Source organism: Salvelinus sp. IW2-2015, linkage group LG15 (assembly GCF_002910315.2).
Source record: "Salvelinus sp. IW2-2015 linkage group LG15, ASM291031v2, whole genome shotgun sequence".
NCBI classification, from domain to species: Eukaryota; Metazoa; Chordata; class Actinopteri; order Salmoniformes; family Salmonidae; genus Salvelinus; species Salvelinus sp. IW2-2015.
In genome coordinates, this window is record NC_036855.1 from 32,931,809 (window position 1) to 32,947,690 (window position 15,882).

Sequence of the window (15,882 nt, forward strand, 5' to 3'; positions counted from 1 at the left end):
GAGGTGGATGAACGCAGTGCCCTTGTTTGGGTGTAGGGCCTGATCAGAGCCTGAAGGTACGGAGGTGCCGTTCCCCTCACAGCTCCGTAGGCAAGCACCATGGTCTTGTAGCGGATGCGAGCTTCAACTGGAAGCCAGTGGAGAGAGCGGAGGAGCGGGGTGACGTGAGAGAACTTGGGAAAGTTGAACACCAGACGGGCTGCGGCGTTCTGGATGAGTTGTAGGGGTTTAATGGCACAGGCAGGGAGCCCAGCCAACAGCGAGTTGCAGTAATCCAGACGGGAGATGACAAGTGCCTGGATTAGGACCTGCGCCGCTTCCTGCGTGAGGCAGGGTCGTACTCTGCGAATGTTGTAGAGCATGAACCTACAGGAACGGGTCACCACCTTGATGTTAGTTGAGAACGACAGGGTGTTGTCCAGGATCACGCCAAGGTTCATCTGAGACTAGTCACCCGGACAGTTGATGAAACTGTGGGTTTGCACAACATAAGAATTTCTCATTTGCGTGCTCATCGTCCTCACCAGGGTCTTGATCTGACTGCAGTTTGGCGTCATAACCGACTTCAGTGGGCAAATGCTTACCTTTGGCCAGTGGCATGCTGAAGAAGTGTGCTATTCATGGATGAATCCCGATTTCAACTGTACAGGGCAGATAGCAGACAGAGTGTATGGCATCGTATGGGCGAACGGTTTGCTGATGTCAACGTTGTGAACCCATGGTGGCGGTGGGGTTATGGTATGGGCAGGCATAAGCTACGGACACCGAACACAGTTGCATTTTATTGACGGCAATTTTAATGCATAGAGATACAGTGATGAGATCCTGAGGCCCATTTGTCGTGCCATTCGTCCGCCACCATTTACTAATGTTTAAGCATGATAATGCACGGTCCCATGTACACAATTCCTGGAAGGCCTGCTTACTAACCAGACATGTAGCCAATTGAGCATGTTTGGAATGCTCTGGATCGACGTGTACGACAGCGTGTTCCAGTTTCAGCCAATATCCAGCAACTTCGCACAGCCATTGAAGAGGAGTGGAAGAACATTCCACCGACCACAATCAACAGCCTGATGAACTCTATTCACTGCATAAGGCAAATGGTGGTCACACCAGATATTGACTGGTTTTCTTATCCACCCCCCTACTTTATTTTTTAAGGTATCTGTAACCAACAGATGCATATCTGTATTCCCAGTCATGTGAAATCCATAGATCAGGGCCTAATGAATTTATTTCATTTGACTGTAACTCAGTAAAATCTTTGAAATTGTTGCATGTTGCGTTTTTATATTTTTATTCAGTGTAATTTAAGTGTTCCGTATTTACTATGTTACATCTAATCAATGTAATGTGACCTAACATCAAGTAACATACACTATACTAAATAGACCAGGCTGGTATATTATGCTGACATGTTTAACCAACCCACTGAAATTGTAATTTATACATCTTCAAAATGATCACAAAAAAGTAGGTTTATGCTGTCATATGTCATCAAGTGAGTTACATTGATGTGAGTGTTGTTGATCATTCACACAGGAGACAGCTGTACTGAAAACTGAAAGGGTGCTCCTTCCTTGTGGGTCTCTTCAAATCCTCTACATAAAGTCACACAGCTGCATTCCAGAGAGTTCACTTGGGGGACTTAAAAGACTAAGCAAGAGTGGAGCTCAAAATCAGACTGCTGCTACTGGAAACACAGTTACAAGACATTTAGACTTAGACTAAACTGCAAACTAGACCAACCTGAAGCTGTGGATTCTGAATGCACATTTTGCACATGCATTTTATTTTCAAATAAGGCATCATTTAGATAAAATTGGTGATATAGACAGGTATACGCAAAACGGGCAGGAGGACTTGACCTTGTTCATTGTTTGGTTACAAATTGAATTTACAAGAGTTATCAGCTTTTTTTTGAACATGATAAAGTTTGTGGTTTGCATTATCTTCGCCTCTGTGGTTCATGCGCGGTTACTTCGCAAGAGACAAACTCCGTGTCCGGAAGTCTGTGATGGCTCCCGCTGTCCTGTCGCACCTGAATCACGGTGTTACTACGGTGTAGTGAAGGACAGCTGCGGATGCTGCACAGTATGCGCGTCTGGAGAAGGTGACATTTGCGGGGAGCGCGGTATTGGCCTTTGTGGCGAGGGGATGACATGCGAATATCCAGCGGGAAAGCGCAGAGTTCGCGGTTCATGCGTTTGCACCCTTGCAGAGCCGGTGTGTGGAAGTGATGGAAGGACTTACCCCACTATGTGCCGTTTGAGAGCCGAGAACAAAATAGCAGAACTCAGTATAAATCCCCCGGTCATCTTGATTCAGAAAGGCCACTGTGATTCGGGTGAGTATTGAGGGCCAAAGGAAGAAAAGTTTCATAGCCTACATGTATTAATCTCCAGTCAACCATCCAAAGTAGCCTATTGTTATCAAGACATTAGTTTATGTTTTCTTTATGTATTTTCTTCGTTGAATAACTGGATTGTACAATCCTAATTGTTGAATAAATCGATTGTACAGTCCTAACTACTTGTCAAGTTGACCCAACATGGGTATTTGTGCTCTACTGCAATGTGTAAGCCTACAGGATGTAGTCTACATCCTGTATGTCAGGGATTGTAATTAACCTACTAAGTAGGAAGGTTAAACTGCTGCTTCTCTCTAAGGTCAAGCCATCATCTTGTTTTACAGCCTACTGAAGAATGCTTCACCTTTCATTCTCTCTCTGATCCAATTATGTAAGGGAAAATTTGATGAAATTGTTTTCTCCAATAGAGAAAAAACACCCTGGCCAGAGCCTTGGCAGAACTACTACATCCCTTCCAACCAAGCCCCCACCAATAAAACATTATTTCATTGAATAAAGGATCGACAGATCAACTTTATTTGATAAAGGTTGATCCTGTTAACATGCCATACGACGCTAAAATGCAAAATGCATTAGGGTAGATGTTGTTTACAATACAATCAGACAAACCCTGTTTTTTTTCTTTCCTCGTCTAGCACGGATCCTGAGCATATTCAATCGATTTTTGGTCATAATCATAGGCCTATATGTTATGTTGGTCCATCCCAAATGGCACCTTATTCCCTATATAGTGCACTACTTTTGACCGGAGCCCTATGGGAACTATATAGGGAATATGGAGGCATTCGGGATGTAGGCTATTACTTTCTAGCACGGTTTGAGATGGTGAATTGTACACAGGCATAGTAGTCAAAGAGAGCAGGAGTGAATGATCTGGTACTGGGACTCTGTACTTGCTCCATGATCAAGCTGTTGATATCTTGATGGATCTGAGACGATAACAAATGCCAGTTTACAGTTTGCTGTTCCATGTTGTGCCAGCCAGAAAGTGTTAGACATGGTAATGGTTTCATTATTATTGACAAAACTGTTGTTATGCCTAAACGGAAATGTGTCCATTGCAACACAATCTAGGCCTATTACTCATAGCAAGTGGTTACATATTGTTGCTATACCCACAGTAGAATGTGTATGGAGAAAATAAGAAATTCACCATGCATTAGATCCCCTCCTGGTTTCTGAGAAAAGCAGGTGTGCAAACCACATGGCTTCCAATTACTGTGTGCTTTGGAGGGTGTCACATAATGTTTAACGGACTGGCACAAGAATGAGGTGATTGGACTGAGTAATCACCTGAATGAGAAGCAGCCTATAAAAGGCTTGGAGCATGTGGAGGGGTTAAGAGAGCAACCGTAGAGAGGACAGTACTTCAGATTTCACTGCATGACAGGATTCCTCCACATGGGAGCCAAAGATGTGTACGAAACAGAGCTGTGTCGACTACCTTTGCAGCAACATTCAACACTTTACTCAGTTACAGAGCCTGTATTAATAAAGTGTGTCAGAGTAGTGTTGAGTAGTGATGCGAGTGCAGATCTAGGATCAGTCTTGCCTTTTAGATCACAATTTTCTTTTAATTACATTGACGGGGGACCTGATCCTTGATCAACATTCCTACTCTGAGTAACTTGATACATACGGCCTCAGACGTACACTACAGGCAAGAAAGGTGTTAACACAATATTTCATCACCTCTCTTTAACTTTTCTTAGTAATAACACCAGCCTGAATAAGTAGCCATGCGGAATGTGTTGACAGTTTTTTCTTTGCTCATTGTATAAAAGCTGTAGGCGATGTGTTTTTTTTATGCTTTATGTCTCTGTGGGTTCGTGACAGAGATTCTAGTTGATTCGTAGCCTAACATACAGGAGTATAACAGTCTAATATGGCTAGAAATGTAGGGCTGGGGCCTCGCGATACGGTTTCATCACGATACTAAAGTGGCGTTACAGTATGTATTGCGATTCTCACGATTCTATATGTATCGATAATGTGATGTTATTGCGATTCGATGCTCCAAACATTTTGCTCACCATGTCTGCTGCAGAGGGACAACAGAGAGCCTGGAGAAAGCGAGTTTAGATCAGTCATAGAAATACAAGTGTTGAAAACAAATTGTCTCCCTGTTTAAAAATATGGAGTACAAGCTATGAAATAAAAATACTGGAGTTTTGTTGCAGGTACAGCCAATTAGCGCAAAAAAATAATATTGCGATAGCCAAAACAATACGATTGATTTTTGATAATATTGATTTTTTTTTCTTCCCCATCACTACTGACACATCACAGTGATGGATGGCACGTTCACCAAAGTTATTCTAGTATTGTTAAATAATTGAATCACAATTTTAAATATAATTATATCTCAAAATGAGAAAATAAACAAGCTGAATCTTTTCCAAGTAATATCCAGAGGAATCCATTCAAAGTGCATGTTATCTGAAATACAAAATTTGTGATGTGTGCAGTGCACCCAGTATTTTTATATTGTTCAAGGCATTCCAAGCTCTGACCATCAATCAGGGTTTGGCAGTGGAGCCTAGGGACAGTATCCATGAACAGATGCAGTGCACTCCATGGCCTCCCTCAAGTCAATCTCTCAGGCTGCGTCCCAAATGGTCAAAAGTAATGCACTATACTCTTTACATGACAGAGACTATACATGTGAAAGCTATGATCCCTTATTGATGTCACTTGTTAAATCCACTTCAATCAGTGTAGATGAAAGGGAGGGGACAGGTTAAAGAAGGATTTTTAAGCCTTGAGACAATTGAGACATGGATTGTATATGTGTGCCATTCAGAGGGTGAATCGGCAAGACAAAATATTTAAGTGCCTTTGAACGGGGTATGGTACTAGGTGCCAGGCGCACCGGTTTGACAAACGCTCAACAGTTTCCAGTGTGTATCAAGAATTTCCCACCATCCAAAAGACATCCAGCCAACTTGACACAACTGTGGGAAGCATTGGAGTCAACATGGGCCAGCATCCTTGTGGAACGCTTTAAACACCTTGTAGAGTCCATGCCCCGACGAATTGAGGCTGTTCTGGAGGATGCAACTCAATATTAGTAAGGTGTTCCTAATGTTTGGTATACTCACTGTATAGGGAATAGGGTACCATGTTGGACACAACCTCAGTCTCCCAAAGAGCCCAGGCTTCTGACAGCACCAGGAGAATGCACCCAGTTCTCATAATCATCTTAGGTAGAAAGTGTTAAACATTGTGATATGTTTGTAAAATGGCATAGATTTTAAAGAGTGCACTAGTAGCTTATAAGAAGTTGTTTTGGGGGGGGGGGGGGGTGAAGAAGCCTTGTGCAAGGCAAAAATATTCGGTGTCCTGTCAAGGATATGTCTTGGCAAAAGGAGTACCTTTGTTTGCCATGCTGAAATTTGCATTCAAAGAAGTTTCCGCAGAGATTAGTTCATTGTGCTGCTATGCAAATATCAATCTCAAAACCGTGTGTCTGAATGCATTAAGGATAAGGTGTAGTGCACAGGAGCTTTAGGGAAAGTACATGTGGTAATGTGTGTGTGAGAGCAACGTGCTGTAGCCTACATGAGAAGAAATGCCCTATAAATGGGAAGAGGAGAAACAGCAGGGGAATAGTTTTGGGGGGCAAAGATTTCCAGTTCGCCTAAAGTAAGAGAGTCATAAATAACCTTTAAGTAGAAGAGGAGAGCTAGGTGGCCTATAAAAGGTACCTCCACCTCCTGCCAGCCAATCAGGTGGGCTTACAGGCTGGGTGTTCGCTGCATTCAGACCTTGATTTGCCTTGTGGGCAAACAAGGCCATGAGCTCAGCAGGCACAAGCTTGCTGGTATCAATTTGGTCCCTGGAAACCAACCTGACAAGCTATCCAAGCAAACAGGTAGCAGAATAGGGGCCGAAGGCTCCAAGGGTCTCTAGCATAGCTGCGGAAAGGTGCTGCAGCACCCCCTAATAAATCAGAAAAAATGTAGAATACAAATTTAAAAAATTGCCGTCAGCAGCACAGAGATCAAATTCTGTCGGCACGTTGTGCATATAAGATACAGTGGCTTGCGAAAGTATTCACCCCCCTTGGTATTTTTTCTATTTTGATGCCTTACAACCTGGAATTAAGATATATTTTGTGGGGGGTTGTATCATTTGATTTACACAACATGCCTACCACTTTGAAGATGCAAAATATTTTTTCTTGTGAAACAAACAAGAAATAAGACAAATATACTGTAAACTTGACCGTGCATAACTATTCACCGCCGCCCCAAAGTCAATACTTTTTTAGAGCCACCTTTTGCAGCAATTACAGCTGCAAGTCTCTTGGGGTATGACTCCATAAGCTTGGCACATCTAGCCATTGGGATTTTTGCCAATTCTTCAAGGCAAACCTGCTCCAGCTCCTTCAAGTTGGATTGGTTCCGCTGGTGTACATCAATCTTTAAGTCATACCACAGATTCTCAATTGGATTGAGGTCTGGGCTTTGACTAGGCCATTCCAAGACATTTAAATGTTTCCCCTTAAACCATTTGAGTGTTGCTTTAGTACTATGATTCGGGTCATTGTCCTGCCGGAATGTGAACCTCCGTCTCAGTCTCAAATCTCTGGAAGACTGAAACAGGTTTCCCTCAAGAATTTCCCTGTATTTAGCGCCATCCATCATTCCTTCAATTCTGCCCAGTTTCCAAGTCCTTGCCGATGAAAAACACCCCCACAGCACGATGCTGCCACCACCATGCTTCACTGTGGGGATAGTGTTCTCGGGGTAATGAGAGGTGTTGGGTTTACGCCAGACATAGCATTTTCCTTGATGGCCAGAAAGCTCCATTTTAGTCTCATCTGACCAAAGTACCTTCTTCCATATGTTTGGGGATTCTCCCACATGCCTTTCGGCGAACACCAAATGTGTTTGCTTATTTTTTTCTTTAAGCAATGGCTTTTTTTCTGGCCACTCTTCCATAAAGCCCAGCTCTGTGGAATGTACGGCTTAAAGTGGTCCTATGGACAGATAATCCAATCTCCGCTGTGGAGCTTTGCAGCTCCTTCTGGGTTATCTTTGGTCTCTTTGTTGCCTCTCTGATTAATGCCCTCCTTGCCTGGTCCGTGAGCTTTGGTGGGCGGCCCTCTCTTGGCAGGTTTGTTGTGGTGCCATATTCTTTCCATTTTCTAATAATGGATTTAATGGTGCTCCGTGGGATGTTCAAGGTTTCGGATATTTTTTTATAACCCAACCCTGATCTGTACTTCTCCACAACTTTGTCCCTGACCTGTTTGGAGAGCTCATTGGTCTTCATGGTGCCGCCCCTTGCTTAGTGGTGTTGCAGACTCTGGGGCCTTTCAGAACGGGTGTATACTGTATATACTGAGATCATGTGAAGATATATTAACTTCTGACTTCAACTGTACTAGGCACACTTGATCTCGCACACCCAATTAGGAGAGGAGAGGTAGGCTACTTAACTTGAAGCAACGAATTCACAGTGTGTGTGAATAATGCAACAAAGATATGATTTTAATACAATGTCTCTGTTTCCAAATGATCTGCGGGACAACTTAAATATTTTCATCCCAAAGTTGTCTGTCGGACCGACCGCTCCCAACCATAGCATGAAAAATGCAGACTGTGCTGCAATGATCTCTGTCAGGACCCGCAGGTCCTGTGGGCAAATCCCTACTGATCTAAGTTCCTTCAACTGTAATGAAAACATTTAAAAAATGCCAAGATATGCTACTACTTGCCTTAAGTGCTTCCCTGTATCATACATGTATTTGTCATTGTGTTCATAAGGAGACCATGCACTAAACCCAAAGCTCAGAATTGGCATACCCGTATCAGGCTCAGAGAGGGCTTAAATCCTACCACTTTGCCCTCCCACTATTTTTTAACTGCTGGAAAAAGTCTGACAGATGTTATGCTTTTTCTATTTAAAAAAAATCCATATACTAGTATCCCAATAAATATGAAAATGTTTACAGCTCATGAACATATGAAATGTATGCAAATTCTACCTCCAATATATGCATCAACTTTGTTTCACATGAATAAACCTTCCTTTCTGTCTTTCTGTATTTTGTCCCCTCAGGTTCCCTGGACCCAGGAAGTATCCGCTACAAATTCAACTTCATTGCCGATGTGGTGGATAAGATAGCCCCTGCTGTGGTGCACCTAGAGCTTTTCAAGAGGTAGAAGCAGCAAGTACAGTATTGAAGCCCTTTAATCTTTCTGTTAGTAATGTACTATACAATGCGTTCTACAGCAACATATTGAAGTAGGCGTCTAACACAGTTGTGATCAATACTTCATTTTCAAGCTCTGCATTTTGTTGACTGGGTGTTTTTCGCAAACCCTTCATTGGAACTGATTCCCTTATATTTTGGTATGATGATGAAAGCAACCTGATTGGTTGTTGTGTCTTTTCACTCAGGTTGGCATTTTCAAACCAGGAAGTCCCCGTCTCTAGTGGTTCGGGGTTCATCGTGTCAGAGGACGGCTGGATTGTCACCAACGCCCACGTTCTCTCCAACAAGCAGAGAATCAAAGTGGAGATGAAGAACGGTGTCAAATTCGATGCCTCCGTCAAGGACGTGGACACGAAGCTAGACATTGCACTCATCAAAATTGAGTCGGATGTGAGTGCTCTTCCTTTTCCTCCTCCCTAAAATGAGGCTGTTCCAAGGGCCTTCTCTCATTTCACAGGTCCTTAAACAAAATGTTGCTTGGTGTTTTCCACTGGCCTACTGGGTTGTCATCAGTGACTAACATAAAAAAGGCGACAGAGGACCTTTCGCCTGACCAAAATTGGATTCCACTCCTTGACATGGTCAATTTGTCGCCAAATTTTCCTCTAGGGGCTATTGTTTTGGTCTTACAAATTCACAGCTTCAGCCCTTTTTTTTAAGTATTCGCAAGTGGTGCTGTTACTAAAACATTTGTCACCGCAACGACAGGAGCTTGGGTAAACAGCTCCTTTGTGTGGCTTTATGGGATCCCTGGCCAGAACACAGTCCACTAAAACCCAATCTAGGCCAGGGACAAACCATACAGGCAATACAACTGATCATTTTGACTCAGCTCATCACTACACAATATACTTCAGAAAACTAGAAACTTCCGTGGAGACTACAAACGCAGTAGAAAGAGATTGAATGAGTTGTGATGGTAGACAGTAAGCGGTCATAGGCTGCAGCAGACCCCAAAATGTGCATGCAAGTGAGGTTGTGATGGAACAAGGCTTTACGCCCTAGAGGGGCTGGCAATGGAAACAAACTGTAATCGTCAGATTCCAGCAATATAAATACTTCAACCCACGACAAGAAAAGGCATGCGGATACACGCTTAGGCTGGGTGTGAAGGTTAGAGTGAGAGTGCCTTGTTGGCTTTACTGATGATTCAGTGCTATAGGGTCTTCTGTTGATAGGGCCAATGTATTAACAGAGCAGTTGAAAAGCCTCTTTCCCTTTTTTGGTGGGTGATTTGTCTTTCCTTACTGCATATACAGTATCAGGAAGTAGCTCTGATGACTCAATGAACCGGACCAGCAATGTGTCAGTCAGTAAGCCCACAGTTGCCTTTACAACACAGTCCATCTCTACCATGGCAGACCTGGGATTCAAACCCACGCCTTATTGACACAACATACTCCAGAAGCACCTTCAATACTACTGTCCCAGGAAAGCTAACTAGCGTCCTGTTCAGGGGGTGTACTTTACATCAAACTGCCTCAAGCTTCAGAAACAGGTTCCTGCTCTATGGGCCATTCTGGCTCGGACACGGCTTAAAGAAAAGCCCAAACATTTCTGGGTTCCGGGACAGTACTACAGGTCTCAGGAAGGCAGTAGCGATGCTAACCCACTATCTTCACATAATTAAACAGAACACTAGAATGAACATTGATATCCTAGCAACATGAAACAGTGGATTTGTGATTTATATGATCTCTATGTTTGTCTTGTTCTGTAGAGTCCACTGCCGGTGCTTCTGCTGGGCCACTCGTCTGACCTTCGGCCTGGGGAGTTTGTGGTGGCAGTGGGCAGTCCCTTCTCCCTGCAGGTAAAGGGAGGGAACATGCTCAACTGTTATCCTCTTGCGTAAACACGTGAAAGGATGATTGGAACCACAAATAGATCACAACAAACATGAAAAAGGCCAGCACTCACTTGGATATTAGTTGGAATTGAAGCTTTGTTTGAATTTTCTTCCCCCTGCAGAACACGGTCACCACAGGCATCATCAGCACGGCCCATAGGAATGGCCTGGAGCTGGGACTCAAAGACTCTGACATGGAGTACATCCAGACGGACGCCATCATCAACGTGAGTCATAGTCTGTGACTCAACTGGCACCCTATTCCCTGTTTAGTGCACTACTTTTGACCAGAGCCCTATAGGCCATGCATGGTCAAAAGTAGTTCACCATATAGGGAATAGGGTGCCATTTAGGATGCAAACGTGAAACATGGCTGTCAAGCAGCAGTATTTTTTACTGCATGTGCATCTCTTTACATATCATTACATACTTTATGTCTCCATCTTCTCTTCTTGTCTCTGTTTTGGATTAAACATTGCACTGCAATACAATTGTCATTACCTTTTGTTTATTGCTCTGTTCTTTTATAGTATGGCAACTCAGGGGGACCACTTGTGAACTTGGTAAGGGGATTTACTACTTGATATTGTATTTGAGAGGATTGTAATATGTAAATCAGCACATTTGAAATGCAGGCAGGCTATGTATCTTTCCTTTTTTTATTTCGGAAAGATTTGCAAGGACATAATTCTGTTTTCTATATATGGCTTACTGCTCAAGGTCCCCATTCTATGTTTTACTGTGACATCTGTTGTTTTAAAATCCGCCACGGGAAACATTCTTTATCTGCAGACTCCTGTAATAGTGATGACTTATGTCTGCCTATTGATCTCAAAGCAGAAAAATTCTCCTAGAGTCGCCCTTGACGAAGCTTAAGGCCTTTCTTCACCCGCTATATAATTTTTTCCATCTAAGTCCTTGTGGTATATAAAATAAGGCTTTTGCACAACATTGCATTGGCGCAGTGCAATTACATAAAACATAATTGTGCACGCGTACACAATTACATAGGATATATCAAAGCAGTGGCCTCAAGCTTTATGTTGTAAAAAGACTGCTTTACTTTCAAATACACCAAAAGGGTACACATTTCATTCTGTTCCCTCACTCAGTGAGAATTACCATGCTAAGCATCACACATGGAAACAACAGAACAGCAGAACATTCTTGGAACCACAGGAAAGAACAGAACATTACACAATGTTGACTGACATGTTCAAAGGAACTTTCTTGAATGAAAGTACATATTCCATGAATGTACAGTACCAGTCGAAAGTTTGGACACGACTACTCATTCAAGGGTTTTTCTTTATTTTTACTATTTTCTACATGGTAGCATAGTGAAGACGTCAAAACTATGAAATAACACATATGGAATCTGAAATAAGTTTTAAACAAATCAAAATATATTTTAGATTTTAGATTCTTCAAAGTAGCCAGCCTTTGCCTTGATGACAGCTTTGCACACTCTTGGCATTCTCTCAACCAGCTTCATGAGGAATGCTTTTCCAACAGTCTTGAAGGAGTTCCCACATATGCTGAGCACTTATTGCCTGCTTTTCCTTCACTCTGTGGCTCAACTCATCCCAAACCATCTCAATTGAGGTCGGTAGTGATTGTGGAGGCCAGGTCATCTGATGCAGCACTCCATCACTCTCCTTGGTCAAATAGCCCTTACACAGCCTGGAGGTGTGTTGGGTCATTATCCTGTTGAAAAACAAACGATAGCCCACTAAGTGCAAACCAGATGGGATGGCGTATTGCTGCAGAATGCTGTGGTAGCCATGCTGGTTAAGGATAAGTGTGCCTTAAATTCTAAATAAACCATTGACAGTGTCACAAGCAAAGCACCCCCACACCATCACACCTCCTCCTCCATGCTTCACGGTGGGAACGACACATGGAGATGTAATATGGACTTGGTATTTTACCAAATAGGGCAATCTTCTGTATACCACCCCTACCTTGTCACAACACAACTGATTAGCTCAAACGCATTAAGGAAAAAATTCCACAAATTAACTTTTAACAAGGCACACTTGTTAATTGAAATGCATTCCAGGTGACTACCTCATGAAGCTGGTTGAGATAATGCTAAGAGTGTGCAAAGCTGTCATCAAGGCAAAGGGTGGCTACTTGGAAGAATCTCAAATATAACATATATTTTGATTTGTTTAAAACTTTTGGTTACTTCATGATTCCATGTGTTATTTCATAGTTTTGATTTCTTTACTATTATTCTAATGTAGAAAATAGTAAAAATAAAGAAAAACCCTTGAATGAGTAGGTGTGTCCAAACTTTTGACTGGTACTGTATATCAGATGCATATTTTCATATTTTAATGCTACAATTATGTTTATATTCATAATTTGTTATGTTCAATTTGACTTGTTTCCAGGATGGGGATGTCATTGGCATAAATACTCTGAAGGTCACAGCAGGAATATCCTTTGCAATTCCTGCTGACAGAATACGGCAATTCCTTGCGGATTCCTACGACAGACAAATCAAGGGTTTGTTTGACTAATTCTTCACTACCTATTTCACTAATATACCCCATGATTTACATGATAGCTTCTCTGGTTCAGATTGCTGATGATTTTGATTTGTATTTTATTTAACTAGTCAAGTCAGTTAAGATCAAATTCTTATTTGGCACAATTCTATACAGTCATTTGGTATTCTATAACCGTTCTTATTTTACTGTGTTTATCAGGAAAGACACTGCCAAAAAAGAAATACATGGGTGTCCGGATGCTTCAACTCTCAACTCAGTGAGTAAAGATCTGCTTCTGGTCAGAAGGTATCACTTTTCCATGGCCAGGTCAAAAGTAGTGTACTATATAGGGAATAGGGTGCCATTGTGGACGCAGGCCTTGCCATTATTACTGGCAGGTTTACTATGCACCATAAATGCTGATCCCGATTAAACCACAATCTATATTAAGTTAACGGTCAAATTGTTGCCTTTCTCAAAATGTTGCTGGCTAAAATCTTGTGTGTGACCATTTCCAAGTCTTGCCATACTGTGTGTAATATCCTCCGTTTCCTCCTCCCAGTTTGATCCGAGATCTGAGGGAGCGGGAGAGCGGCTTCCCAGATGTGAGCTCAGGAGTGTACGTTTATGAAGTGATCCCAGGAACAGCTGCCTCCAGGTAAGACTGAGGCTGCATCCCAAATTGCACCCTATCCTTATAAAGTGCACTACTTTTTATCAGAGTCCTATGGGCCCTGGTCAAAAGTAGTGCACTACCGTAAAACTTAAATTAATATCCCAGACATTTGCTTCTAATCACTTAACACAACCGCCGCTTATTAGAGACGGGGATCTATTTCCTTAACGCACACAGCTTTTGCTCAATAAAATGTTGAAAAGACTACCGCACTGCTTATTGTGACCAGTATAGACATTAGAATAACAAATCCATCGCAGATCAGACTTGCAAAGACTAGGCTGTCGATCATACGCGATTTTGCACTTTAGCACCATTCTCTCACGCACACCTCGTTGCGCCTTGTATCCCCCGTAGTTAAGCCGACCATGTCCAACCCGACTGCTGTCTCATCCATGGCAATGATATTGCTCTCCTTTATCTTATTTTGCACAATCTTTACGGTACTCGCTGAAGTTCACTTGTAAACAATTAATTTAGACACTGCGTTTATTTGCTGAAATGTGTGCCGATGCCAGACGGGACAGGCGGCTATTTTAGGACACACGCTGAGTCAAGTTTAGACATCTTCTCATTATTGGCATATGGTGGGAACACCCACAGAAGGCCTGATAATGGGACAATACCACCATTACTATGTTATTCACAGATGATAGTTTGGTGTATTTGAGTGGTGTACAGACCTAAATCTGACAATTACCTGTTACATTGCGCTTTTTGAATAGGAACGTTATTAAATTCATATTACCAAAGCAGTTTTAATGGGATATGAGAAGGATAGAGTAGCACTACTCACTATTAAAAAGGTTTTGGACACAACCTGAAACAAGTCTGTATGATTTGTGCTGCGCAGTAGGATGCTTGTCTGTTTATCCATTAGGTCTTGGTCAAATGGATTAGCAGACAGTGCTGTGCACAAAAGGGGTTTGGAGGCATCAGGATATTTTCAAAGGAACGGAATGACAGGCCTGTGGTTATCAAGGCTATTAGACTAGACTGGTCCAGGTCTCTACTACACTCCAGCCAGCAGTCACCCACAGGCAGGTTTCTGATTACGTCTTCTTCCTGGCCATGCCCCAAATGGTACCCTATACCCTTCATAGTGCACTACTTTTGAACAGAGCCCTATTACTTTCAACCACATCCCCTCTTACCCCATGCAAAAAAAAAAAGCTAGAACAGTCAGGAGCTCAAATCCGTCTCAATAGCTCTGTGTGATATGTTGTCGTTGTGGGTAATAGCAGGAAGTAGCCCCCACAGCTATGGAACACAAACATGCATGCAGCAGCCCTCTCAAACAAAAGCTTCTGAATCTGAATGCCAATCAAAATGGCTAATAGATGTTAGGTCCAATAATAAGCCAGCCTGGCTAACACTACAAAACTATAGTGAATGGTACTGATTGGCCTATTATCTGTTGGATTTGAAGCCACCGGCATCTCTCTCTCTCTCTTGGATCAAGACACAGCATCTGCAACTTAGTCTAAAGGTCAACGCTTGTTCCTTTAGGGTATAAGATGGGAAGTCAGAGAAAGGTTGAGGTTTGTATAACAGCGAGGGTGTGTGAGCCTGAGTGCCAGTCTTTGTGCTGTCATGCCAACTCCTTGTCGTCACGCTAAACATTGGCTTGACAACGACGGCAATCAACGGAGTTGTCCAGAGCACAAACAGATCTGGGAGCAGGCTAGGTGTGTGTAGTGTTAATTGTTTTCTAATGCATGTTCCCCATGCAGTGCTGGCATGATTAACCATGATGTTATAATCAGCATCAACGGGCAACCCATCCAGACCACAGACGAGGTGAGTGATGCTGTCCAGTCAGGCAGTCCGCTGTCCGTGGTAGTGCGGCGAGCTAACGAAGACGTCATGATAAAGGTTGTCCCTGAGGAAATCGACTGAGTGGCTGCCTGTCTCTCTCCACTCATTGTGTCCCCCGTACACACGGAGGTTTTGACACAACGGTTGTGATACAATGGTGGCGATACAACTGATTTGTGATCCAACAGTTTGTCTGCACCAAAATGTTTACACAACCATTGTGCCATGTTTCCACGACAATTGTCTTATTTTTGTATATAAAAAAACTGTTGTATCACAACAGTTGTGCCAAATGCATTGTACATCAGTTGTTTATGGTGCCTGTATGTTGCAAGTGAATGTGGTTCATGCCATACATGCACGTGTTAGCTCTGACGTACTCCCATAGCGATATACGTAGTTACAATATGCAACATTGTGGTGATGGGAGTCCCTTATGAACTG

At 42.7% G+C, this 15,882-nt stretch overlaps 1 protein-coding gene across 1 annotated transcript; it reads left to right on the plus strand.

Moving 5' to 3' along the window:
- Positions 1-1,834: 1,834 nt before the first annotated feature.
- Positions 1,835-15,882, plus strand: htra4 (HtrA serine peptidase 4). The gene is made up of 10 exons (XM_024003111.2): positions 1,835-2,350; positions 8,444-8,543; positions 8,786-8,990; positions 10,321-10,410; positions 10,569-10,673; positions 10,977-11,009; positions 12,846-12,960; positions 13,164-13,221; positions 13,507-13,602; positions 15,354-15,882. The coding sequence occupies exons 1-10, from the start codon at positions 1,930-1,932 to the stop codon at positions 15,517-15,519; spliced, it is 1,389 nt and encodes a 462-aa protein (XP_023858879.1). The 5' UTR covers positions 1,835-1,929; the 3' UTR covers positions 15,520-15,882.

Coding starts and splice junctions, on each gene's coding strand:
- htra4 (XM_024003111.2), top strand. CDS start 1,930: ATGATAAAGTTTGTGGTTTGCATTATCTTCGCCTCTGTGGTTCATGCG. Junction 11,010..12,845: donor GGGGACCACTTGTGAACTTG/GTAAGGGGATTT, acceptor ACTTGTTTCCAG/GATGGGGATGTCATTGGCAT. Junction 12,961..13,163: donor CTACGACAGACAAATCAAGG/GTTTGTTTGACT, acceptor TGTGTTTATCAG/GAAAGACACTGCCAAAAAAG.